The 27,206-nt window shown below is 43.3% G+C and overlaps 3 protein-coding genes across 16 annotated transcripts in view; 2 read left to right on the top strand and 1 right to left on the bottom strand.

The window, feature by feature from the left end:
* Window positions 1–7,819, top strand: part of CREB1 (cAMP responsive element binding protein 1) — a 61,386-nt gene extending 53,567 nt beyond the window's left edge. For 8 of the 10 annotated variants that reach the window (XM_037043478.1, XM_037043479.1, XM_037043482.1 and 5 more), the window contains one exon: window positions 1,794–6,758. In XM_037043478.1, coding sequence (XP_036899373.1) covers window positions 1,794–1,938 — 145 coding nt within the window. In that variant the 3' untranslated portion in view covers window positions 1,939–6,758. Of the gene's footprint in view, window positions 1–1,793 lie in introns of all 10 variants that reach the window. The other 2 variants (XM_037043484.1, XM_037043483.1) reach the window with 1 other exon arrangement.
* METTL21A (methyltransferase 21A, HSPA lysine) overlaps window positions 1–25,348 on the bottom strand; it is a 58,625-nt gene extending 33,277 nt beyond the window's left edge. The window contains exons 1-6 of one of the 5 annotated variants that reach the window (XM_037043486.1): window positions 24,406–24,497; window positions 23,889–24,027; window positions 23,274–23,453; window positions 21,749–21,860; window positions 12,955–14,855; window positions 11,470–12,612 (exon numbers count right to left, since the gene is read on the bottom strand). In XM_037043486.1, the coding sequence (XP_036899381.1) occupies window positions 14,458–14,855; window positions 21,749–21,860; window positions 23,274–23,420 (657 nt within the window). In that variant the 5' untranslated portion in view covers window positions 23,421–23,453; window positions 23,889–24,027; window positions 24,406–24,497 and the 3' untranslated portion in view covers window positions 11,470–12,612; window positions 12,955–14,457. Of the gene's footprint in view, window positions 1–1,001; window positions 1,387–11,469; window positions 12,613–12,954; window positions 14,856–21,748; window positions 21,861–23,273; window positions 23,454–23,888; window positions 24,028–24,405; window positions 24,498–24,692 lie in introns of those variants that run through there. The other 4 variants (XM_037043487.1, XM_037043485.1, XM_037043488.1 and 1 more) reach the window with 4 other exon arrangements.
* LOC118985838 (uncharacterized) lies at window positions 23,639–26,190 on the top strand. Its single transcript, XM_037044683.1, has 3 exons — window positions 23,639–23,676; window positions 24,175–24,709; window positions 25,411–26,190. Exons 1-3 carry the CDS (start codon window positions 23,639–23,641, stop codon window positions 25,708–25,710), a joined length of 873 nt encoding a protein of 290 aa, XP_036900578.1. The 3' UTR covers window positions 25,711–26,190.
* The last annotated feature ends 1,016 nt before the right edge of the window (window positions 26,191–27,206 follow it).

The raw sequence follows: 27,206 nt of genomic DNA, 5'->3' as shown, positions 1-27,206 counted from the left end.
TGTGGTAAATGAATGATTGTGAATCAGTGGACTGGGGAAGGTTCATTTTTTAAAGACTTAAACTTGTCTGCTTTCAGTTCTTACATTCATTCAACAATAAGTACCTGCTTTGTGCCAGTCCCTATGTTAGTGATTTAGTAGCTTGCTAAAAAATATTTCTTACTACTTTTAATCTGTTGGATTTAAAAAAATTATATTAGTCATTAAAAAACCCCAAATTTGCCATCTTAGCCACTTTTAAGTATGCAGTTTAGTAGTCTGATGTACATTCACATTACTGTGCAACAGACCCCAGACCTTTTCAGCTTGTGAAACTGAAACTCTTAACCAACGACTTCCCTCACCTCCCATCCTGCTGTAGTCTTCTGCACTCACCATTCTTCTTTCTGTTTGTATGAGTTAGACTACTTTAGATACTTCATATAATACAGTCGTACAGTGTCTGCCTTGGTGACTGCTTGTTTTACTTAGCATAATGTCCTCGAGTTTCATGTTGTGGTACCTGGCGGATTTCCTTTTTTAAGGCTGAATAATATTTCATTGTTCACTTATACACCATGGATATTTGGGTTGCTTACCTCTTGGCTCTGGTGCATAATGTTGTTATGAACACGGGTGTGCAAATATCTCTTCAATGTCCTGCTCTAAATTCTTTTGGATATATTCCTAAAAGTGGTATTGCTGAGTCATCTGGTAATCGTGTTTTCAAATTTTTGAGGACTTGGTGTATTGTTTCCTGTAGTGCCTGTACCATTTTACATTCTTATCAACAGTACACAAGTTTTCAGATTTCTTTGCATCCCCATCAACACATGTTATTTGCTGTTTGCGTGTTTTAGAGTAGCCATCCTAATGGCTGAGGTTATTTCTCACTGTGGTTTTGATTGGCATTTCTCTAATGATTAGATTGATGTTGAACTTTTTTTTATGTGCTTGTTGGCCATATGTATATCTTCTTTGGAAATATGTTCAAATCTTTTGCCCATTTTTTAAATCAATTTAATTTGTTGTTGAGTTTTAAGAGTTCTTTGTATATTCTGGATATTAAGTCCTTATCAAATACATGATTTGCAGTATTTTCTCCCATTCCATAGGTTGTTCTTTCACTTGGTTGATTGTGTTCTTTGGTGTAAATAAGTTTTTAAGTTTGATGTCACATTTTCCCATTTGCTTCTATGTGCTTTTGCTGTCTGTGCTTTTGGTGGCATAGCCAAGAAGTCACTGCCAAATCCAGTATCTTTAAGCTTTTCTTCCTCTGTTGTCTTAAAGAAGTTGTATAGGTTTTGGTCCTGGTGTTTAAGTCTTTAACCCGCTTTGATTCAACTTTTGTATGTGGTATAAGCTGAGGATCCAACTTTCTTCTTTTGAGTGTTTTCTCAACATCATCTGTTGATGAGACTCATATTAGACTTTTTAAAATGCCTTGAAATGAGCTTGTGAGATCATTAAAGGATGTTATTCACACTAAAATTCAATATTTTCTTAATTACTGATAATTGATAGATTTTCAGGTTTTATAGGTGTGATGCATTTTTTAAATAGAATTTTTAAGTGATAGTTCACCCTTTTGTTGTTTGTGGGGTTTTCACATTTGGGTTTTTTTAGATCAAACTTCTATGGTATATTAAAATTAGATGTTTATAAGGCAATTTCCAAACTGATTCTGTATTTTTTCCAAATGCTGAATTTACAGTATATTAAAATGACATGAGCTAAATCTCTAAGAAATGTATTCTAACCCAAAATAAGTGATACAGAAATATCACATATTTTCCTTTTTTTTTTGCTTATAGGGAAGCAGCACGAGAGTGTCGCAGAAAGAAGAAAGAATATGTGAAATGTTTAGAAAACAGAGTGGCAGTACTTGAAAACCAAAACAAGACACTGATTGAGGAGCTAAAAGCACTTAAGGACCTTTACTGCCACAAATCAGATTAGTTTGGGATTTAAATTTCACCTGTACGGTGGAAAAAGAACTGACTTGGCCACAAGCAGAGAGACAAAATAAACATTTTATTTTCTAAACATGTCTTTTTTTCTATGCGCAAAACTGCCTGAAAGCAACTACAGATTTTCATTCATTTGTGCTTTTGCATTAAACTGTGAATGTTCCAACACCTGCCTCCACTTCTCCCCTCAAGAAGTTTTCAGCACCAGGAATCATGAAGAGACTTCTACATTTCATCCCCCACCCTCCTCAAGAAGTAATAATTGGTTTATTTGTAAAATGATGGGGGAAATGAGGAAAGAAAATCTTTTAGAAAATATTCCAAGGTTAGTGCTGAGCGCATTGATTGCCTTAGGGACAGAATTACTCCAGCCTCCTGAGCTGGAGTGATGTGTGGGCCACATGCATAAAGTAAGTAAGGTGCAGTGAAGAAGTGTGATTGCCAAATTGACACGTTGTCACGTTTTCATTGTGAATTATGTAAAATCATTAAAAGACTTACCCCCTAAAAAAGATTTTAGTATGGTGTTGAAGAAATTAAGAATGAATTTGGAGTGCTTTTTATGTATATTCTCTTCAATACTGAAAGCTTGTCCTTGATTCTTAAAAACATTCTGTATTAACTACAGCTCTTCCATAGGGCAGTTGTTGCTTCTTAATTCAGTTCTGTATGTGTTCAATATTTTTGAATACATTAAAAGAAGTAACCAGCTGAACAAAAAAAAGCATGATATTTTAATTTTAAGTTAAAATGAAGTAAATATAAGTACAAAGCTTGTTTTAGTTAGTATTAAATTCTTAGTAAAAAGATGCTCTTTACTCAAACCAGCCCTCTGAGTTATATGACAAGATTTTTAAATAAATGTTTTTGTCATCGCCTTCAAAAATATTTATATTGTCAATCATTTACTTTAAAAAAATTTCTAATTAAATGGTTCCCATTTGCACTTACATTATACCACCAACAGGAAAGCCTTCAAGATGTTAAGTAAAGCAAAGTGATATATTTGTCTATAAAATGTTGTAGAAAAGTACTTAAATTTTTTTCATATTAACATACTTTAACAGTATCTCTAGTGAATTTTTTAATGGAGAAGTTGTAAGGTATAGCTCTAAAAAGTACACTATTACTTGTGGTGAGGAAAGTCATTTTCTTCAGACATTTGAATGACTGCTGTACTACAGTATTTCGAATATCATTCTTGGAAAGCATTTGTTTTCTTCTAAAAAGGATAATTGTGCTTTAGGCTTCCAATATGCTATATAGTCTTTGTTATTCTATAAAGGAGATACATTTTTTTAACTCCTAATAATAACAGTCTGTGTTTGTATGTATCATACATTGTTTTTCATTACTACTTTTTATTATTAATAATTTTACTCACTAAGCCTGATAAATCTAAAAGTTATCATTTAAAAGAAAAATAAGACTAAAAAAGACTAAAGTGGGCTTTAAAAATTAGAGATTGACATAATGTTAGATATAATTTTTCACTTGAGAAGATTATTTCTTTTAGAAAAGAGTCTAGAAGATTAATGTTTTATATTTAGTCATGGTTATTTTTTAAAGTTGTTAATGTGTTAAAATATGCAGGTGGATGTTAATTATTGGGTCCAGTTTGAAAAGTAAGATTTTAAATTAATATTTGTAAATGGTATATTTTTGTTTGTAACAAACCATTGTCTTTTTTCAAGGATGAACAGTCTATGAAAGAGCGTCATTCTAAGAATTGAGTGGTGTAGTATATTTGGACAATACGTCAGGTTCTCAAGAAGGCTTTCAAACGACTGTAGCGTTTGATGTTTATCCTGCTGAGCTAACGGGGAAAGTTATAGCATGAAAGTTATTTGTATAGTGGCACACTTAACGTCATTTTCTAAAACTGTTTCAACAGAAACCAAGCAAAATCACAAATCTATTTACCAACTAGAATTCTTTCATAATGAGTCAAAATGTCAAAGTGAACATTTTGAATGTCATAAAGCTTTGTAAATGAAAATTGCCTAGTATTTAGCAAGTTGTAAACTAAAGTTAAACGTTTTTTCAAAAGTTGGGGCTTTCTGTCTGATCAGAAAGTCGATGGTCCTCTTAGTCCCTGATACATCAAGGTGCAATCACTAACATATTAGCTGGTTGAGTTTGTAAGTTACAAAGATGGCGTCCTTCCTACCTTGAGGATGATTGCACTATTTTGGTCAGTTACTTAATGGTGAGGTAAGAAATGTATTCTGTTGATAAATCTGTTTCAGACCCTTGGAGAGACTTGAAGATTTCACATTATACAGATAGAAATTAAGCATCTTTTGTGCAGACATTTTTTTAAAACAAGCATTGGGGGAAAGGTGTTTGTTTTTAAGCATGCAACTTTGAGAATTTTTATTATGAAAATGACATAATAAAAAAACCTTGTAGCCAAGAACATATGTGGCCACATTACCAGTAATAAATGTTTTTTCTCTTCATATTGGCCAAAAGGGAATGAAAATGTCATCATAGGAATCTGTACATAGCTACTGATTTGCCTAGAAAATAGTTTGGTATCACTTTGCAAACATAGGGCCATGTGGCACTTTTATCTATAGAACAGATTAATGAAAATGAAGTGGGAAGGGTTTATTTTTGATATTACTGTTAGTTTTCAAGCTTTGATAGTGTTTAACTGAAAAGTGGTTTAGAAAGGGCTAGATCCAATATGTTCACATTGTTAAAAAAACAATTGCTATCAGATGTAACTTGATGTTCATTCTTTTTCAAACTCAAGTACCATATTGGCAACCATAATACTGTCATAGGTGCTCCGTTCATTTAGATATTCTGAGGGGGGGGTGGCACTTGTATAATATATGTGTACATATATATATATATATATATACATACATACAGTATATAATCTGAAGCTCTGAGAGCTCTTAAGTCAGGAATGCTGAGTATTATAGTATATTGAGGTCAGATGAATTTTTACATTTTTGTGTGTTCTGTTGCATATCTTTTTGTAGTTTCGTGGACTGCATTACTCCAGCACTCATGATTGATTTTTTGTCCTCTAATTTTCTTCCAAGTATTTCTTTTGTGTATGTGTGTGTGTGTGGCTTGATACTTTTAAATATGTTACTAGTCACTTGAAAGCTTCCCTCCACCCCCCCCAAAGTATTTGATTTTTATGCTTTGTCTCTGGCAGCTATAACAGTGGTGAGAACATTTTGAAGATAGCTTCTGAAAGGTACCGCTGATATTTCAAAAAGTCATCCTAGGGGAGGATTTGAGTGTTTTCATTTGCCCAGGGATTTTGTCAGGAAATGTGTCCGTGTGGTAGGTCTGCAGCAGCGCTCGCGTGGGAAGGCACAATACCAGCCAGGCAGGCAGTCCAGTCAGAAGCCGTCTGGCTGAAGGTCAGCTCCGTCTCTCAGGCTGAATCCCTATCATCATTTTGACCATTTGGGTGACGTGGAATTGTACAAAGGCTTAGGAAGAAAATGCAAGTCTGTTTAAATCAGGATGCTTTTGCTTACTTGAAGTGACTTCCATTTAGATTTCTTTTCACTTTTAATATGTTTTAAATTCTATGATTAGCTACAGTCAGCATAAATTGGTCTTTTTATTTTGAAGACCAAAGAGGCTGCTTCATTTTACAGGATTAAATAACGCTTATGTCTTAAAGTTAAGATTTTTGAATTAAAGTGTGTTTTAGAAACAGTGGTTATATACCTTTTCAGTTATTTTTCAATAAGCTTTATTTTATTGTCTTTGTAGCCCTGACAGCTATTGGTGTATTGTGTCCCATTGACTTAATACAAAAGTTGTATATTTATTTGGATTATATTTACATTATATTCTTTGTAAATGTTTGGTGTAACTTGCACTTTTAAAAATGACCCAGTTTGGGTATTAGCAACTTGAGAAATTTCCTCATCAGTTAATTGTCAACTTAGTCTTTCTCCTTTCTTCAAATAACTGGACATTTTTTAATGAAAACTTTTCATTGAATCAGGAAATTAGATTTGACTAGACCAGTTAAATAGAAGATGGGTTCAAATCCTTATTCTTTTTCATTATGGATAAAGATAGGAAAAAAAAGCAACTCAAGTGAAAAAATATTTCCAATTTTAAATAGACTCTTATCCTCACCCCAACATTAATACTGTCTATAGGATGCCAAGTTATCCATGGGTTTGTCTAGACTGGTAAAAGATTTTTCAAGGCAGTTAAGTACTGTCATAATGGAGACTGCATGTAATCATTTGACTAAATTCATTTTACCTAAAATGGGCCTTGTTAACATAAGAGACATGCTGCCTAGTTTTGACTTTAGGAGGGAGAGAGTAAAGTGTGCTGCCTCTAGGTGGAGAGTGGTGGGGTGTGGGGTACATTTGCTTCCTCAGTTGTACAAAGCACAACTAGAACTTACGAGTGGCTTACATACATCTTGAGTCCTTTAATGTTGATGTGTTGACTTCTTTTAAGTTGACTGCATAGTCGCTGTATGTACTAGGAACTGGTTTCCTTGACTTTCTAGAATCAATGGCTAGGAGAGGCACTAATCCCTGAGGGGTTGAACATATCATGAAGCTGAGTCAGTATGGAAGAATTTCAAATAAATCAAACAGGGTGCTGAAGTTCCATCTGTCTCATGCTTATGATAAGTTCTTGCTGATTAGTGAATGTAGCTTAAGCCTTTGTAAGTGTCCTCAGGGGGCAGACAAACTTAAGAGGGACCAGATAATATTTGAATGGAAGGATTATATTTCAGGTGTTTTAGCTTGAGATTTATTTTTTAAAAAAATAAAAATTGAAAAAAAAATAGAACAAAGCCTGTGAAGCAAAACTGATACCAAAACAGGCAGAGTTGTTCAGCACAGGGAGAAAATATTGACCTGTCTGCATTCTGGTACTGTGGCTGCAGGTCCCAGCTTGGTATAACATGATACATTAATTGTCACCAGCAAGAAAAAGGAAAACAGTCTTCAGGAAATGTCTTTCAAGAGGGTCAAGCAGTAAGAAATTCAGATTGTACCTGCTTTATACAGGCATTATTTACTTGCCTACAGAAGTGTAGCATTTCTAAGCTGCTGTGTGAGAAGTATTGCAGAGACGTGAAAGTAAACCTGAGATAGTTGACAAATTGGTAGGGAAGGAAGAAAATCCCTGCAGAACTAACGATCTTACATTAGTTGGCTGAGCGAAATGATCTAGCGTTGTGTTTGGGAGGTTTTATTTTCTTAGGTTACTAAAATTGAATTGGTAAGTGCTTTATAGATGTATTTTTATCCAGACGCCACTCCAATTTGTGTATGTAATAAAATTATTTATATTAAAAGTGGGAAATAATTTGTCAACATTTTTCTGTGATTAGATTTATTAGGGGTGGTGAGGAGAGTGCTTGTTAGCAGTTCCCATGTCGAGCTGTCTCTGACTGGTCTGTCCACACGTCAGTTTTTGTCCCCACCTGAAAAAGGAATTCTTTCTAACCTGGGTGTATCACTTGAAACTTTTTAGAAACAATAATCAGGGAAGTTTCTAGAGAAAGAGGTGTTTGCTTTTTTTGGTTTTCCCTTGAGGACTGGGGTAACGAATACCTCTCCCCAAAATTATCAGCACAAAACAGGGTATTGATTTTTAACTCTGATGTTGCTATTGGAGTTGAATACTAGATAAAGAACTATAATAAGAAATATACATTTCTAATAAAATTTCCTACATTCTAGAAGCATCCCTGTTTTAATTTTTTTACCTAAATCTTTTTGTGCTTCACCTGTGTAAAAAAAAAAATGTACTGAGTTCTAAAGCATTTTATTAACACTATGTACATATTAGCTGCTTTGTGTTCAGAATGGTAGCATTGCTTTGTATATTAAAGTGATCCTTGTGAATTTGTGAAATATTGTCATAAAGTGCTTTTTCTTACTGTAATCTTTGTGGTAAAAACTGTCATAATGCCCTTTTACACACAATTACGTGCATTCACATAAACATGCTTTTAAAAACTGTTGTCTCTTTTTTGGGGGGTGGGATCTCTGTATTTTTGCTTTTCGAGAGTAGCATTAAGCTATATTTTCTTGGACTTAAAATTTATTAAATGAGCAAAGTTATGTTAGAATATATCACAGGCTTGTGTTGCACACCAACAGAAAACTAATTCAAGCGGCAAGAACATATCTTCAGTTAATTTTATTGTGTCCCTAATTTTAGCACAAGATTTCTTTGTTCAGTAAGATTGAACAGTGCCTACTTGAAGATTTGGAGGTGTTCCCACTCTATTGAAAATATGACCAGCTCTCTCCGATGTCATAAAATGCGTGCTTGCATTGGAAGAACAATAACAATAGATAACTTCTCAGTTCTTATGATTCTGAAGTTTTGTGATCATATGAGATGAGGGAATGTCATTAATCTGCTCTTTGCTTGAAACAAGAATAAAAGATGCGTATTGATTCATTTTCTGAAAATAACTGTTGAATTTATTCTCCAGTACCTCTTGTTACACCAGCAATTGTATTAAAGAGATTACATGATTGTCATTCTTTTTTCTTCTACAAGAGTGACTACATACTTTATTGTAGAAATGGGCATTTTTGAAGGTGAAAGCGCAATGTTAATGGGACAGCGGGCATAAACCAGGATTGCCCTGCTCGTCAGCCACATTTAGGTGCGTGGATGGATCTCCAATAAAAGCACAGGGTACCTGTCTTCTCTTCATGCGTGTCTTTGCTGTCACTCAGTTACAGTTTTAGTCCTGAGCTTCAGACTCATTCGTTATCTGCACTCTGTAAAGCACAGGTCCAAAACAAGACTTAATTTCTCCTCTACGTCTGTTCTTCGGCTTTTTTTTTTTTCTCTATAAGTGATGCCACTATTTGCTACAGCTTAAGCCAAAGCCCCGAAAAGCACTGCCTTGGTCAGTGTTAGCCGTCATCTCATGCACTTTAAGCACATGGACCGAACTGGGACTTGGAATTCTAATGGCCTAATGAGTGAAGAGGACGGTAAATTTTCAGGAGTTTGAATGCTATTTTTGTTGTTTATTGAGGTGCAGTTCACATAACAAAACCTGCTATTTTAAGTGAACAGTCCACTAGCATTTAGTGCATTCACAGTACACTACAGCCACCTGTATCTAGTTGTAAAACATCATCGCTCTAAAAACCCTGTACCCATTCTTCATTTCTCCCCTTTCCAGCGTCTGGCAACCAACAATCTGTTTGTAGGGAATTTACCTCTTCTGGATAATTCATATAAACAGAATCCTTTTATGTCTGGTTTCTTTCACTTAGCGAGTTTTTGAAGTTCTTCCACATTTATCAGTATGTGATTCCTGTTTGTGGCTGAATATTCCGTTAGGTACATGTTATAAGTGTATTCATTTGTTGATGGGACATTTGGATTATTTCCACCTTTTGCCTATTGTGAATAGTGCTGCTAGGAACATTGACGTATAAAGGTTTGAGTCCCATTCTGTTGGGTCTACATACACTTGTACACCCCTCAGTAGAACTGCTGGGTCACACAGTAATTCTGTTAACTTTTTGAGGAACTGCCAAACTTCCTCGGTGGCTGTACCATTTTACATTCCCACCAGTGAAGGTTTCCAGTTTCTCCACATGCTGGCATAACACTTGTTATTTTGCTTTTTTTAAATTGTAACCATGCTCATGTGTGAAGTATCAATGTGGTTTTGATTTGCAATTTCTTACTGCGACTTCAGTGTCTTTTCATGTTTTTGTTGGTCATTCACGTATCATTTGGAGAAATGACTGCTCAAGTCCTTTGCTAATTTTTAATAATTTTTTGTTCAGTTTCTTGAGTTCTGTACATACTCTGGTATTAGGCCCTTTCCAGATAAAAATGGTTTGCAAGTATTTCCTCCAGTTCTCCAAGTTTTCTTTCCACTTTTGTGATGTCTTCATTTTGAACTCAGTTTTTAAAGTGATATATACATTTGGAAAAAAATTAAATAGATGAACACTAAAAAGTTGGTATCCTAGTGCAAATCTACATGCGGGCGGGGGGCAAAAGCAGGTTTATAGTTGTTGATATGGGAAATAATACAGTAATAAGTAACAATGTAAGAGCAAACAGACGTATTCAAAACTATAGACCCACTTTTGCCCCACCCTGTGTGTACGCAAATGTAATGGAGCTCCTCCTCCACTCCCCCCTTCTGACATAAATGGCGCTTTTTCACTGAATGTGTCGGCAGTAGTTCCATCTCAGTATCATGTGTACATACATCTGTCAGCAGGTGTGCAGTGCACCATTGTATGAAATAACCAGTAACCTCTTTCAGGACATGTGGGTTGCTTAAAGCTTGACTTACAGGTACACGTGGTAGTAGAGATAAATGCAAGCTAGTAAATCTACATACCGAGAAGTGGAAATTAAGTATGGTTTTCTTCATATTTGGAAGTTGTTTCTTAAATATTATTAAGAATCTGCTACATTAATAAAAATATGTTGTTCCTTTATGTCAGACTTCACAATGTGTGTGTGGTTTGTTTGTTTGTTTTTGAGGAAGTAAAACCAGAAGTAGCAGAGCCAGGCTTCAAGAGGTAATGACGTAGGTGGACCTTCCTGTTTCCATCTCTGTTATACTGTTTTCCCTTTAGTCTCCCTCAGAAACTGTCCTCACCAAGGAAACAAGTGTTCAGTATGCCGTCCTTCCTAGTGTTACATTTTAACCTTTCCCAGGTAGTGGAGAAACAAAAGCATAACAGTGGAAAGAAACTCTGGAGCTAACAAATCCTTATCTTTTAAAGTGCCATTTAAAACAAGAACTGAGCACCACCCTCATTGCATGTGATTTCTGTCAGAGCTGAGGACCCAATTTCCCGGAGCAGGACTCGACTCACGTCCAGGTCTCGCCGCCTCCTTGTTGAAGAACTTCATGAAGTGCTGCTTCTGTCTAGGTCGAGGTTCCAGGGAGAAGCATGATGACTGCTTCTCTGACACTGAAGTAAACCACATGTCTGTTTCACAGAGTTCTGTCAGGCTGTATCTAGGACCTATTACCAATACTGGAATGTTAAGGGGGTTTTGCCCTGGCCAGCTGGCTTGGCTAATTGGGGTGCCGTCCATACACCAGAGAGGTTGCCAGTTCCATCCCTGGTCAGGGCACACACCTAGGTTGTGGGTTTGGTCCCCTGCTGGGGCAGGTACAGGAGGCAGCTAATGGATGTTTCTCTCTTTCTCTCCCTTTCTCTCTAAAATCAATAAATGTATCCTGGGGTGAAGATGTTTTTAAAAAGTGATTTTTAAAGTACTGCAAGCCCTGGCCAGTGTGGCTCAGTTGGTTAGGAATATTGTCCCATATACCAGAAAGGTCGTGGGTTCGATTCCCAGTCAGGGCACATAGCCAGGTTGCAGGTTTGGTTCCCGATCAGGAAACATGTAAGAAGTCAGCCAACCCACATTTCTCTCTCACACTGATGTCTCTGTCTCTTTTCCTCTAAAAGCAATGAAAAGAAATGTCCTCTGGTGAGGATAAATAAATAAATGTACTTTCAAACTTTTGTTTTCTTGGTTTAAAAATTGACAGGAAACACTTCTACCTTTCAAATGCCATAATCTGAAAGCCTGATAATTTGATAACCCTGATAATGTACTTATACCTTACCTTGGTCAAGGGAAAATAAAGCCCAGAAAGTAGGCAATTTAAAAGGATAACTCATCTGTAAAGGAATCCGTGTTCTTCCTGAGTAAATGATTCTTCAACTCCCTTTATGAAGAGGGCACCGTGCTGACATTTGAAATATAAAATATGAGGTGCCGTTTTTGTCTTCAAGGAGCATAAATTGTACTCGGTAAGATAAAACATTCCAGACTATGTTGTTGGTGTGCCCTGAGTTTTCGACTGAGTGTTCAGTTCATTTGGATAAAATATTTTCATCTGTTAGAATTCTGATCCTTTTGGACAACAGGACAAGCGTTCCGCTAGAAGCTGTATGAAGAGGCTACGGGGGCTTCGGATAGTCCTTCCGTGAACTGAAGAGGCCCTAGGAGGTAGTCGTCTTAGAAAACGAGAGCGGCACGCTAGAGCGGTAGTTCTCAGACCTGATGCCCTACACGCACTGGCGCATAGCGCCCTCGCAGCCACGTTTAACTCAGTTGGGGAAAGAGTTACTGATGCCACTGGATGGCTTAACTCTCCAACACTTCAGACAAACAGCAGTGTGAGAATCAAGGCTTAGAACAATCCGTTTGGGCTAGGTTTCTGTCCTGAATTTGAGGATACAACAAGCACACTTAAAATGCACATTTTATGGGTTACGTTAACCCCTTTAACATAAGTGAAAAACGTCACAACGGTGTTGATTGATACTTGTGGTGGACACTGGTATACTCCAGGGGTTCGTTCCTCCAACCCCGGCCTTCCCACACCAGCCTTCCGTAGCACTCACTTCCCCAGCTTCCAGGAGTGGTGGCTGATAGCCGAGTCCCTCTCCAGATACCCTCTTCAGCTCAAGGCTACGCCCCTTGGATCCAATGACTAACTGCACAAGGATGCCAAGCCCCGCCCCTTGCCTTAATATGGCCCAGCTGCATTCTGAATTCACCGGGGTTTCCTGCCTGCGTCTCAGAACAATGTTTCCCTCTTTCCAAGTTCTACTACTTTTACTCCTTCAGAGACATGGATCTCAAAAGCAACCCTATTTAAAATGTCTGCACCTACCTCCATCTGAGTCTTTTTCCCAGGGAGGCTGACCTGTGACAACCTTGTAAACCCAAAGCCAAAAAATCACTTGATTTTCACTTAGACAACCAAACTATTCCTGCTAAATTTTTCTTGCCTTTATTTTCTTCTAGTGAGATGGGGGGGGGGGGCGGGGCACCTTCAATTTGTTCTGACAACAGTATTCTGAGTTAATGTTTCATGGAAACGTTAAGACAATCCAACCATTGTTCACTGGTAGCGCCTCCAGGCACCTCAAACTCTCCAGCGCCATCCCACCCCACCGCAACTCATTTTAGTACCTGTCTCCAAGCTAGGGACTTCAAACTAAAGGAGCCGAACTCCAATTAATATAATAATTTCTGGTACCCAAATGTGATTGGGCTTTCACTGGTGCTAATGATGTTGTGGGGCGTGGGTTGTTTTAAAAGACCGTCCACGTTCCTGCGCAGTGCTGGCAACATGTGGACTGGGCACGCTACGGGTGTTTGTAATGGTGCATTTATCAGAACTGTGTTAAACTGGTGCCTCACAGAATGCTCAGGACTTTCAACTCACCTTTCTTAAAATAATTGCAGAAAATAATGTAGCAGGTATTTTCATATCCAAGATATTCAAAGGTTAAAAGGAAAGAGGAGGTCTTATTTCTGATGTTTTGCAAAGGAAATCTATCTCTAATACCAAATACCATACTCAAATTATAATGTTCTTGTGGTCTACATTTGTTTAAGCTGCTGTTTAAGTTGTACATTGTAAAAAGGGGAGGGGCGATTATGTTGATGTGTGTGACTTCATAAACTCCATCAGAGGTAATCATGAATCAATGTAGGAATCATTTAGCCCAAAGATCAATATCCTCTAAATGGAATGTATCTTTGTCACTCAACAAATATTTGATTTGATACACTGGATACTGGGGAGGCAACAAGGAAAGAGGCAGGGCATTCGTGGTCCTCAAAAAGCCTTGTCTTCGGGGATCCAAACACTGAATAAGCAACTACCAGTACAACACAGAAGGAACTTGTACTGGGGAGCTGACCTCTCGTGGAGGGGTGGTGCTTATTTCACTGTCACCCTGTGCACTACAAGGAGACCGGGAAAGCCTAGGAAGGAAACACAAAAACATTTGAGAAAGGGGAAAGTGAAGGGGAAAACTATGGCTTTTGATTTGAAGATGAGAACCTATTCACAGCACATGGAGGTCTAAGATTTCAGACGCTTTCAAAAGTAACTAAAACTTTATTTTTACTTATTCCCTTGTTTACATACCTAACACTGAAACGAGGCCACAATGCACCATACGAGACCTTAGAAAACTCACATCCCAGTCAAACAACCAGAAGTACTTAAGACCTACATGGGCAGAAAAAAAGATTTCAAGAGCATGAACAGCTCAGGGAATGTATGCGAGACCTCCTGATTTATATTCAGAAAGTGAGGGAAACCGGCCCAACATGTGTCTCAGAACGTATTTAAAACGATTTGCGTGATTCGGCCTCTCTCACTGCTCTGAAGACGCCTCACAACCAGCCCTGCACCATTTCGTCCGAGACAACTGCGCACGAAGAGGGAGCCGCGTGGGACTTGCACACGGTGCAGACCAGAGCTGCCCACACCCCCTTCACGCTGACTGCATTTCTGAGTGAGTTACAGGTGACTGAAGCCACCGCAACGGGGCAGAGTCTGCTGCTGCTTTGTTTTTAAAACTGCGCGTTTGCTTTGTCCCTTGAGCAGCTTCGGGTACACTTCCGGTTCAGTACGCCAGTTCATTCAGTATGGTTAGATTCCCAGGCGAAGACCTTAATGGACACGTTTAATGACAAGATTCCTATAAATTATAGTCAACTATAAGCCCTCCCTCTGGTTTCTCTTCTGTGCTTTGTAAATATGGACATCTTTTTCAGGATCATAGTGAACTTGACTCACGGTAAATTGCCTCTCCAGCATCACTAGGAAGTTGTTATCCCGTTCATAACGAATTCGGCAAGCTAAAAGAATCACAGAGTGGTTGCTACACAGGTGTTCCAAAGTCCGAAGAAGGTCTGTGAATGTTTCTTCTAAATATATGATATCGGCTCCAAGTATCAGGTCAAATTCTCCAGGTGAAAAACTCCCCAAATTCTGTCCCCAAGTCAGCTCCTTAACAACAGCTCTGGGTTGAACATGGAGAGGTAAGTTGGCTTGAACATTTGATCTAAGAAATTCTAATGCTACTTTTCGATCCGTGATAGTCACATGAGCACCTGGAATGTGGGACAGAGAAAGTAATGGGCACATCAGTACAACAGGTAATGGGGCCAAGATCAATGGCAGCTGAGTGACTCTAAAGACTCCACCTGATACGCAGATCACGCCCTTCACGGATGGTTGCAATAGATTAGAACAATGACCAGTAGCTCTTTCTGCAGGGCCTACTAGTAAAAGTGAACCTCACAAAATGCAGGGTCCCCAAGTGATGGCCACCTGAGGCTTCTTACTTCGGCAGGCAGAGCTGACCCAGCCTCCAAAGGTGTCCACCACTGCATTTCCTTCATTAGGTCACAATCTTCAAGCCCAATTGGATTCAGGGTGGAATGGAATCCAAGAATGAAAAGTCTGGGAGTAAATAATTATGAAGATGACAAGACACCCAAAACAGAGAAGGGCTGCTTTCTGGGGTTAAAGCTTTAAAAAGAATTGAGGAAGAGATTAATTGGCTATGAAGAACTCCTAGTCCACTTCTCCTCAGGCTATTATAAAGCAGCTAATCTATATGTATTTATTTTATGTATATATAATTATTGAAAAATGGTAAACTTACAAATTACTAGATCATGGCACTCTCTCCCCCCTGGGAGCACAGCACACACTCCCTGTTCCCCTCCCCTTCCCCTTCAGCCACCACCTTAAGTCTTTCTCTTCTCCCTCCTTGCCCTTCCCCCTCCTTGCCCTTCCCCCTCCTTGCCCTTCCCTCTCCTTGACCTTCCCCCTCCTTGCCCCTCCCTCTCCTTGCCCTTCCCTCTCCTTGCCCTTCTCCCTCCTTACCCTTCCCTCTCCTAAGCTCCAAGGCCCTTCTTTACTCCTGTAACTTGTTTCCTGAGCCCGTGGACCCCAGCTGGCCCATTTCTACTACCTCTGTAACTTCCTAAATAAACCTTCCCTTTTTCCAATTTGGAAAAAAAGAAATGCCTGGGTTGCATTAAAGTACTGTAGGCTGAAGTGTGGAATGCTGTCGTCCACATGCCACGTTCCCGCCTGCAGCTATAAAATTAACGAAGTGGTGCTCAATAATCTCATTCTTGGGGGTTTTCACCGTGAACAAAAGATCCAGTTTTTTGAACCAATATATCTGAGGCTGAACCCTTAAAATGAAGCCCGGAAACACTTCAACTCTATTATAATAACAATATAATATGTATAACGTTATCTCATTTGTCCTGTCAATTCTGAAATTTAAACTGTTGTTCCCTCCCTTCACCCAAGGATCTCTCGCTCGCCTCTCTCCCCCATGTGTGATGCTCCCCTGCAAACCCCGCCCCCCTCCCCCCCCCCAGGCTTTCAGAGCAGCTACAGAAAGCATTTCAGGCACAGCTCCTACCTGATGCTTCCTATCCTGACTTGTAACATTAGGTCAGGATGGCACGCGATTCAATCTGACATTTGCAGTCCTGAGTGGGAGACTGCGGGAATGTTCGAGCTGTTAGACTTTACAAGCACAGGCCTCCCGCTTCGTCCATCCACAGCGCATGGCCTGGGGAGCCAAGCTCCGTGACACTTTCCTCTCTCCTGATAACACGGGTCACAGGCAGCCTTCTCCTGGTTGGACTCAGAACTTTATCTCTGGATTTCTCAACGGTCCCCAGAGCGCTGTGCTCAACGCGGAGCGATCGAGTGCTCTGCGCGTCATCTCGGTGTTCACCCAGTGCCCTGCCGAGGCGCAGACCTCTGCTGCCAGTTCCAGGGATTGCTGAGGCTCCTCCTGGCTGCTAGGTGTTCCAGGAGTCTTCACAGGATCTTGATGGCAGCTGACCATTCCTCTGGGACGTCCCTCAGTTCTGCAAAATTTGAGTGGCTACCACCAGCCCCCAGACAAAACCCCCATCCTCGCAGAGCCTGCCTTCCAGTTAGGAGGTGAACAATGGGGGTTTTTAAAAAGAACACCCAGTATGTGAGAGAAATGCCCTTAGGAAAAAAAAATCAGGACAGACATGAAATGTCAAGGAATCAAGGGAGGTGAGTATGAAATTTTAGACTGGGTAGAAGGGGATGGCCTCTGATAGATGAGGGAGGTGAAGGCCTGAAGGGAGAGGAAGTACCCGGAGCAGGGGCGGGGCGGGGCGGGGTGGGAGTGCCCAGATGTCCCTGGCAAGCTGGAGAGCAAGCTCAAGGGCTAGAGGGGAGGGAAAGGAGGAGGCTGGAGGGGCTGAAATGAACAAATGAGGAACAAAGCAGAAGGCGACAAGGTCACAAAAGTAGCAAGAGGTGGGGCAGATCACCCAGGGCCTCTTTGGTCTTGATTTGAAAAGGCTTTGGGTGAAAGAGGTGAAGGGATTAAGAAGCCCGAATAGGTAGCTGAGAACAATCACAGGGCTGCAAAGTACAGCATGGGGAACAAAGTCTCACTCAGCAGCAGAAGGAAGTCAGCATCGTGGAAAGAGGAGAACTTGGGCTACTGTGTCTGGCAGGCTTGGTTTGAGTCTCCAGGCTCTGAGGACCAGGACCAGGACCTCAGAGAGGCTTAATCTCCCAGCATCCCAGTTCCTGGTGATAACTACACAAGGTGTCAGCTCGGGTACTGGAAATAGTGAGGTTAACACTGTAAAGTATCAATTGTCTAACCATTAACCTGTATACTTGAAAGCAATACAAAGTAAAATTGAAAGAAAAAAAAACACAAGAAAAGGCTTTGGCTTTTTCTGATTGAGGTGGGAAGCCACTGGAGAGGGCTGAGTACAAGTGTGAATGATCTCACTTTGGTGTTAACAGAAATCCCAGCAGCAGGCAGGAAGCAAGTGGACCAGTGAGGAGGCCAATACAATGACCCTGGCAGAGGCCTGGGCCTTGCACCTCGCTGTTACCACCCCAGACACCCACCACAAGCCATCTTCCAAGCATGGCCATCTTCCAACGCAGCACCCACGAGCAAGCCAAGCCCTCTCCTGGGAACCACTCTGTCACCGCTCACTGAATTTGATCACCCAAATGTCCATCGATGTGGCTTCGTTCTGGGGTTCTCTTTGTTGGTTTGCGGGGAGGGAGTACAGAAGATATCATCTGTGCCCTGTAACTTAGTTTCTTTTAATCACTTTCCTTTCTATCTTTTTTCCTGTGTAATGTAGGGAAGAAATAGATCATTTGTTCCAGTTTCCCATAGCCAGGACTTTGCTGATTGTACCATTTGTATCATTTAGTATGTTCTTATGTTCTTTTTGTCTCCTATGAATTTTTCTGATTTGAGTTGAATTTGTTGAACAAGACTATTTCAAAGGTGGTGGTGTGTTTTTCCTCAAGAGGTACCTGGTAGGCTCTACTTTTGTGATGTGAGCAGCTCAGATCCTTAATTCATTAGATTCCTTTTGCATTATTTGTTAAGAAACTTTGATAAAGAAAAGCTTCTTCCCCTGCCTGGTGAGGCTCAGTGGATTGGGTGCCGCCAGTCTGCACACCAAAGGGTCGCTGGTTTGATTCCCAGTCAGGGCATGTGCCTGGGTTGCGGGCCAGGTCCCCAGTGGTGGGGTGCATGAGAGGCAAACACACACTGATGTTTCTCTCCCTCTCTTTCTCCTTCCCTTCCCTTCTCTCTAAAAATAAATAAATAAACTATTTTTAAAAATTCTTCTTTCAATGGCTATTTGTTTATTCATTGTGTATAGGAACTGTTTTACTAAGAAAGGAAGGGTAACTGTTGCTCCTCCCTTCTCTTTTATAAACCAGATTTCAAAAGAAAGAGTTGGTTTCTAAGCACCCTCCAAAGACAACTGTTGAGGTTCTGTTGTAGTTCTGTCATGAACTCATGGGTTACACAGTTTTGATGGACCTTAAGTCCATTGCCATTATCGTTCTTGATGTCCACGCTGTCCTGTCTCTTGCCAGTAGACTTTTGACCCAACCCCACATCATTCTTGATAGCTTTCTTACTATCTGGTATAACAAGACATTCCTGGGCTCTCTTACTCACGTCCTGCCACAGACCTAGAATCAGCCACTTAATAAAGTTTTTATTTTTATTTCTTTAGATGGGAGAAACACCAGCAAGTTTGCATGCATGGTGATGGGGATGATCAGGTGGAGAGTGGGGGACACGACGACACAGAGAGAACCTCTGGAAAAGCAGAGACTCTGGGGCCAGCCACAGCTGGGGCAGCGGCGGCTCTCCTCCCATTGCTTCCATCTTCGCAAAAGAAGCGTCAGAATCATCCGCACAGAGTGAGGACGAGGAAGGAAGGACAGCTGTGGGCTTGCAGGGGAGGGGAAGCAGCAGTGTGACGCCCCGCAGCATTACGGAGGCTCCGAATTACGAATCTACAACGAGTCCAGCAGCAGTGCGTCTCCTCCTGCCACGTCCGGCTGCCCAGGTCTGTGCCGGGAACAAGTGGACAGCTGCACTTAACCTTGCTTTCAGCCCAGTGAGGACGATGAAGCGAGACAGGGCCGGGTGTTGACAGTATGTGGACACGGTGGTAAAGATGAAGATAAAATTACTGCCTGCCGTCTAGGCCGGAGGGGAGGAGGCGCCTGAGGCGATATTCAGTTCATAAAAGGCTAAAGGAAACCGACCCAGTAAGGCAACACAGCCTGCTCTCACTCTTCTGGTAATGCAAAAAGAATGTGTACATGTTTGCCCTCACTTCTGGCTTTTCATTTTGTAGGTAATGACTTGATTTGTTCAACTATTCAGGCACTTACTGTGTGCTAGAGGTACAGAGAGGAGTAAGGTAAACCTAGCTCTCTAGGAACGCAGCCTCATGAGGGAGAGACAAACATATCGCAAGTAAAAACCAGGAACAGGTGTGCACAGCCCATTCCTCAAGAGCTGGGAGAAACAGATACATGTAACAGCTGCCCAGGAGGCGATGGGACCCTGCTGGGACAGAGGTGGGGAGTATACCGAGCACAGGGGGAAAAAGAACTGAGGCCGCGATTAGCTTTGCTCTGGGGCAGGAAGGAACTCCAAGAGGGGACTGGAGTTCCTTCAAGGAAGCTGGGTGGGGGAGCGTACCTCCCCCCCAACCATCTCCCCCCCAACCGTGAGAAGGCTGTCTGCCTTCTAGCCGCTCCCATAGCCACCCAAGACTTTCGGCGACGACAACTCTCTAGTCCCTGGCTCTGTGACAGTCTTGGAAGAGCCCTATCCTGACTTTCCCAACTGCCCAGAACCACATCTCTGGACCAGGAGCAGAAATACTCAGAGAGACAATCGGTACTAGTTGAGCATTTACTTTGTGCCCATTGGTGAGCTAGCAGATTTCTACACACATCTCATTTGATCCTCAGCATGGAATGAATGAGATTATTTCCCCCTTATATCAGAAAATTGCAGTTTAGAAGTTCAGCAACTTGCCCAAGGACACACCGCTAGAAGTTATAAGAGGTGTCAGAACCAAGTATAATTCTAAACCAGCGCACTCCATTACTGCGCTAGTACGTCAACACCAGCCAGTCACGTTCTGCAGGACGCCCTTGTTCCCAGGAGGAAGCCTCATTTCCTGTCCCAGTTAAGTCCTCACTCAGCAGCAGAAGGAAGTCAGCATCGTGGAAAGAGGAGAACTTGGGCTACTATGTCTGGCAGGCCTGGTTTGAGTCTCCAGGCTCTGAGGACCAGGACCAGGACCTCAGAGAGGCTTAATCTCCCAGCATCCCAGTTCCATTTGAAAATGAAAATGGAAGATAATGCCTAATGTACATATAAGGCCAACCTCAGGAGAACAAAAAAGGCAGCAGAGCCGCAAGAGCCTCATCGGCGGCAAAGTGCTGCGTCTCCAGACAGAAACCTAAGTCATTTCATTTGTATTTTTAACCACCGCCCCTGCCACACTCCCCATTAAGTTTTGGAAAGCAGAATTTCAACAGAGAAAGGAGTGCTGAAAAAAAATGAAGTTAGGAGAGGGCATAAATGAGCTGGGAGTCAGTCGGCCTCACCCTCACCTGGGGCCTCCTTAGAAAGGCCTTAGACCTTACTGCATGCAGACCTTTGGAATCAGAAACTGCCTTTTTTTAAAAAAATTTTTTTTAATTTTATTTATTTATCTTTAGAGAGGAAGGGAAGGAGAGAAGGAGAGAAATATCAATGTATGGTTGCTTCTTGTGAGTCCCCTGCTGGGAACTGGCCTGCAACCCAGGCATGTGCCCTGACTGGAAATCGAACCGCGATCGTGTGGTTCGCAGGCCTGCGCTCAGTCCACTGAGCTACACCAGCCAGGGCTAGAAACTGCCTTTTAACAAGAGCCCCAAGAGATAGCACTGAAGTGGGAATATTCCACATGGAATCTTAGAGGCTGGTCTGTCCTGTCATTGACTTACTCAAACTGTACGAACCAGAGATTGTAGAAAGGAGTCTGTAAGGAGCAATCAAATAATGTGACTTAAAAATACGCAAGGCCTACGTTAAGGTTTGTTTACCAAACAAAAAAGAAAATGGCAAACCTTGATATTAATCAACTTGGAACTGTATACTGTTAAAACAATTTTCAATATAAGATGCCAGTACAAACTGAGGCAGGGCCGGCCCTTCCTAAAAACCAGTTTCCTTAGCAACGAAGCAGAAAGACTCTGCTCTCCTGCCCCACGGGTTAGAGGCCATGGTGTGTGGGAAAGCACCCAAACTGTGAAGACAAACAAAAAAACCACCCACGGGAATAAGATACTTCTCTTTGAACCTAAAGTCACTTTCAGATCATATTATCAGCATCGTAAAATAGAAGGGGGGAAAGCAAAGGCCCGTGAAAAGTGTAAGTAAAGGTGTAAGTATAAAGACAGAGAGAGAGTAGAAGTTAGCCCTACTGGAGTTAAGAGCACCAGCAGTTGGCCCGGCACGCGTCATGAGTACAGGGGGAGGGACAACTGTCCGACCAGAGAGTGAACAGTGGGCTTCACACTGAGAAAGCAGCCAACGCACGAGCTCCACTCACAGAGCAGTGAGCCAGCGAATCACACTCACCCAGGAGGGCGGCCACTATGCCCACCAGCCCCGTGCCAGCACCCAGCTCCACAGCAGAGCGGCCCCTGAGCTCCACAGCTCCAGCCTCCAGGTACGTGGAAAGAACGACAGCCTAAGTCAAAACACAGGGGGGTTACGAGGAAGGTCAGCGCTAATCCTGGTCAGAGCTGGAGGATTTCGAGTAGGCTCTGCACTGGCAAGAAGCCATCACACTCCCCCATCCCACTGCATGGTTCGAGTCCCGGTTGGACAGCACACAGCAGCTCAGGGGCTGCTGGGAGGGGAGCTCCCAGAGCAGGTGCAGACACGGCAGGGGCGCAGGCCCCACAGAAGGCTCTAACAGGCACTGACGCTAGTGGCCAACGGCACTGCCCACACAAGACACGGTGCTGCTGAACCTGGGAAGATCAATGTCTTAATGTGTCGCTGCTTTACACTTGAGGCTTACAGTGCTCCTCCGGCGGAGCTGGTGGGAACCATCTCTGTGGTTTTGCTTAAGGGGACGTCTAGTTTCCAAACCAAGCTCAAATCCGCAAGGCCACAGTGGCCCCCCAAGGGGAAAAGCACAACGGCAGCCAAGGTTCCTGCAGCTGCGTCCCCCCCCACCCCACATCCCAGATGAGCATTGCCCCATGGGAGCCCTCGCCGTGTGCTACTGGGCAACAAAAGGTACGTTTTAGCCAAAGTTCTGGATACTTGATGTGTGAGTTAGCATTTGTGTACTATTCTACAGGCGTATACTGTTCACATGATTTTAAAATAGTTTGTTTTCATGGCCACATGCTAGTAGTCACATTCACCCTTCCTCGTAGCATTTCCTCTTCCTGGTGGGTATTTAGGAGACTTACCTATTCTTCACTATTATGTACCTTAATTACTCCGTCTAGAAATCCTTTTCGTGGCATTAGACTAGACTCCTTGAAGTATTCCTGGGTTAGAATACATTTTTTATTCCTAAATGTTTTCTCTCACTTCCCTAATACAGTGCAAAGACTGAAACTGTATCTACACTAAGCATTCAGCCAACATCGGGTGAGCTCCCCCTGAAGCCCAGGTGTGGCGCCAGACGCTGAGAACCAGCCACTGCCACAGGCAGCTGACAACAGTGCTGCGAGAAGAAGTGAAAAAGCAACTACAGTATCATTTTGCACCCACTCCAACTATGTTAAAGAAACACAAGATCGTCACTACGGGCTTTGTCATTTTACAATATTCTTTGTGCGATATTTTAATTTCCCTCAACTTTCCTTCACTCACCCTAAATGCAACCTATGTGGGGGAAGATGGGCAGGAAAGTGATCCTGATGTGTAGAAGTTTTTTTTGGAGTGGGTGGGTTGATGAATATATTTTAAAATGTACTGTGGTTGCATCACTCTGAATTTATTTTAAAAAATCACTTCATTGTGCACTTTAGGTGAAATGCACAGTATGTGAATCATATCTCAAGAAAGCTGTTCTCAACAATAAAGACCACTCTTATAATGAACTGCAGGTGGTTTCAGAGTCCTCCCAGGATTTGCTTACCGCGTCCCAAACCACCGCTGCGACTCCCAGTTGCCTCCAGTCCTGCCGGATCTGGATCGTGTGGTTTGCAAAGGAGAAGGTGGCCAGAGGCTTGTGGAATTTCTGCAGCCCCATCCCCGCCATCTCCTCATAGGGCACCAGGGCCATTTCAACTGCGCCTTGCGCTCTGTTCCCTTAAACCTGTTGGGCAAAAAGAATCCTGAGTGTTCTGGCCAGAAAATGCATTATCTCTTATGTGGCCCCACATCCTTCTTAAAGGTTAGGGTTTCAAAAGAGTAATCAGAGGTGGGAGAAGCTTTTGCCTAATTCCTTTTACAGCGTTCCTCCTCCCAGTCTTCTGGGAGGTGAGATTTGGCTCTGTATTCATGCCAAAGGACGTCTTCAGGCAAAAGCACCCAAAACGGTACAACTCCTGCAGGACGGCCTAGGCACTTCGCTGTTAGGACTCAGGGCAGGCAGCCTTGAGGCGAGCGAGACAGCTGTGCAGCCCAGGGCGAGGGAGAAAGCAATGCTCTCTGAACTGCCCAGGCCTGCACCGAATGCAGCTGGATCTCGCCGCAGTCGGCAGGGTACTTTGGGTTGGGGTTTGGGTTTGGGTTTGGGTTTTGGTCTTGCCTCCACTCTCTCCTAAGCAGTGCGTTCACTGGTGACAACCATGCACCCACTCCTGCATGTAGACTGTTAATGGCTTCACGATCCTACTTTCTGGCTCTTGCTGTGGTTGAACGGTGGACGCAGTTCTATCTCCTAGAGACTGGAAATGAAAGCCATTCGTGGCTATCGAGTCGCTCGCGGGGAGCACGCGGCCCCGGGTCCTGAACGGCCTCGGGGGTCCGCGGCTAGGAAGCCTCCCCGGAGTCCCCCAAACCTGCCACCACCCGCCCCTCTAAACCACCAACAGGTGCGCACTCCCTTCCCGAGGGCCCCAGAGCTCCGGGAACTGGCGGAAGTGGAGCCCGGAGACGGGGGAGAAGCCCACAGGAACCTTTGCGACCCTCCGGCCGACCGGGACGCCCACCCACTCCCGGAATTCTGAGAGCTGCCCGGAGGAGGGCCGAGGGGGCGCCCAGGCGGCCCCAGAAGCCCGGCCCGCGGCACACCTGGGCAGAGGCGCGGCCCCTCCGCTACTTACGACTCCCAGGGCGGGCCGGCGGGGTGTGCGCTGTCTTTTCCCGGGCCCGAGGCCGGATGCAGAGTCGACCGGCCTCCAGCGTAGGAGAGCCGGGAGCTGGGCCCGGCGGGGGCTGTGCTGGCAGGCGGCGGAGGAGGGCGGCCCGGAGACCGGCGTTTCCGGTTCCCTCCCTTCCCAGCCTTCCCGGCAGGTGCCTGGCGATCGCTGGGGGGCGCGAGGCCGACGCGTGTTCCAGGAGGCGCCGAGAGGGGAGCCGTTGCGTGGGGTGCGGCGTGGTTGGCCCTTACCCCTGTGGGTCCGCAAGGTATTCGGGCTCCCAAGTCAGTTCTCCCAAGGCCGAGGGCAGCGTTGGCTCTAGGGCGAGGTGCGGAATAGCGGGCGCGTGCGGAGAGGGCTTGGGGCACTCTGGCGACCCGTGAGAAGGAAGCCACCAGCCTGGCCCTGGCCACGCTGTTGTAGTGATTGCACTTTTCTATCTGTGTGCTCGTCCTCGCGCGAGCATTGTTTTTTTTTTTTTTTTACTTAAATATCTGTGTTCTTGTTTGTTTTTAGTTTTATAGGTGGCCCGTTAGCGGGTGTAGAAGAAAGTTCGTATTTCCAAAAAATACACTGTCACCCACCCATTCGTCCACGCGTCACCAAAGTGAAGTTTGAAGCGGCATGATCGGCTGCTTGGTGACGATCAGTGGGAAAGTGACAAAGCCTTTAACTAGAGCGCAAACGCGTTGCCAGCACGTGGCCCAGCTCCTGGATTGTAAAATGGGTTTGGGGGTGGGGGGTACCTATCATGCCTCCACAATTGCTGCAGACCTCACGCCCTAGTCCCCCTCCTCCCAGGGCAGATGGCTACAGCATCTATCCTGGGGACGCCAATTTTTGACGTGAAAGCCGCTGCCGCTGACGTGGCACCCAGGCTGCAGGCCCTTGGAAAACGCGCGGCTGCAGTGAGCACCCCAAAGCGTGATCATGCAGGCAACAGCTCTCTCTCTCTCTCTTCCTGCTTAGACCCTGACCCCCTGTCCCTTCACCGCACTGCGCCGCCGCTCTCTCACGGAGATTCCCAGTCCCCGCTGCACGTCTGGGACTCAGCTACGCGCCAGTCCCAGCTGGTGTGCGCTGGGGCGCAGCATTGCTGTTTTGCGAGCTTCCGCGGTGATTTCCGCGTGCCGCCACCTGCTGGAGGCTCAGGCCAGTCCCGAGGCAGCCCCTCTCCCATCCCGCAGGGGGCGTGCCAGGCCTCATTTTGATTTCCTCAACCTTCCCACGGAAGGCTGGACCTGGGGCCGCAAAGGTGACTTGAAGTGAAGTCTTTGAGGGTCTACAGGGAAGGTCAATTTTTTTTCTTTGTGCAGTTTATTTTATGTCTTATACGCTGGCATGTTTTTTGAAAGCTATTTTACGTTCACAACAAAATGGGAGAGAAGGTACAGATTTACCTTACACTCCCTGATCAGCCTCCCCCATTATCAACATCCCCCACCAGACTCGCACATTTGTTACAACTGACGAACCTGGGCTGACTCATCTTTTCCACCCTAGACCAGCTTCCATTAGGGCTCACTCTGGGTCTTGCACTTTTTATGAGTTTGGACAAATGCGTGGTGATGCGTACCCACCATCACGTTCTTCACTGTAGTCTCACTGCCCTGAAAATCCTCTTTCATCCCTCCTCAGCTACTCCTGGCAGCCTCTGCTCTGCTTACTCTTTCCATAGTTTGGCCTTTTCCAGAATGTCGTATAGTTGGAATCACACAATACGCAGCCTTTTCAGATTGGTTTCTTTAATTTAGTGTATATTTAAGCTTCCTCTTTGTCTTTTCATTGCTTGGTAGTTCATTTATTTTTAGTGCTGAATAACATTCCATTGTGTGGGTGTTCGACGGTTTATCTACTTACCTGCTCAAGAACGTGTCGGGTGCTTCCCAGTTTTGGCAATTACAAATAAAGCTGCTATACACATCCACGTGCAGGCTTTTGTGTGCACATAAGTTGTCGCCTCCTTTGGGTAGATATCAAAGAGCACAGTTGCTGGATCATGTGGTGAGAGTGTGTTTAGTTTTGAGAGAAACTGCTGAACCGTCTCCCAAGTGGTCTTACTATGTTGCATCCCCACCAGCAATGAATGAGAGTGGCTATTGCTCCTCAACCTCCCCAGCATTTGGTGTTTAGGGTTTTGGATTTTGGCCACGGTTGTTTTAATTTACGATTCCTTAGTGACATATGCTGTGGAGCATTTTTTCCAGTGTTATTGAGATATAATTGACATATAACATTGTATTAGTTTAAGGTATACACCATAATGATTTGATATATGTATATATTACAAAATGATTACCACAATAAATTTAGTTAACATCCATCACCTCACATAGTTACAATTTTTTCTTTTTCTTTTTTGCAAATTTTCCAGTTTTTCTTTTTAAAAAAATTTATTAATTTATTTTTAGAGAGAAAGGGAAGGAGAGAGGGAGAGAACTATCAGTGTATGGTTGCCTCTCGTGCGTCCCCCACTGGGAACTGGCCTGCAACCCAGGCATCTGCCCTGACTGGGAATCGAACCACGGTTGTTTGGTTCACAGGCCTGAGCTCAGTCCACTAAGCTACACCAGCCAGGGCCAACTTTTTTCCTTGTGATGAGAACTTTTAAAATCTACACTCAGCAAATTTCAGATACACAATACAGTATTGTTAACTAGAATCACATTCTACACATCACATTCCCAGAACTTACAACGGGAAGTTTGTACCCTTTGACCATCTACACTCATGTCCCTCACCCACCACTCTCTGCCTCTGGCAAC

Source organism: Sturnira hondurensis, unplaced genomic scaffold (genome assembly GCF_014824575.4).
Source record: "Sturnira hondurensis isolate 20B ecotype Veracruz unplaced genomic scaffold, ASM1482457v3 Scaffold0004136, whole genome shotgun sequence".
NCBI classification, from domain to species: Eukaryota; Metazoa; Chordata; class Mammalia; order Chiroptera; family Phyllostomidae; genus Sturnira; species Sturnira hondurensis.
This window is presented reverse-complemented; position numbering and strand designations above follow the sequence as displayed.

Excerpts from the sequence above, each read along its gene's own strand:
- LOC118985838 (XM_037044683.1), top strand. The coding sequence starts at position 23,639 with ATGCCAAAGGACGTCTTCAGGCAAAAGCACCCAAAACG. Across the intron at positions 23,677-24,174 it reads AGGCAAAAGCACCCAAAACG|GTGCGCACTCCCTTCCCGAG; the intron begins GTACAACTCCTG and ends AACCACCAACAG. Across the intron at positions 24,710-25,410 it reads TACCCCTGTGGGTCCGCAAG|ACCCTGACCCCCTGTCCCTT; the intron begins GTATTCGGGCTC and ends CTTCCTGCTTAG.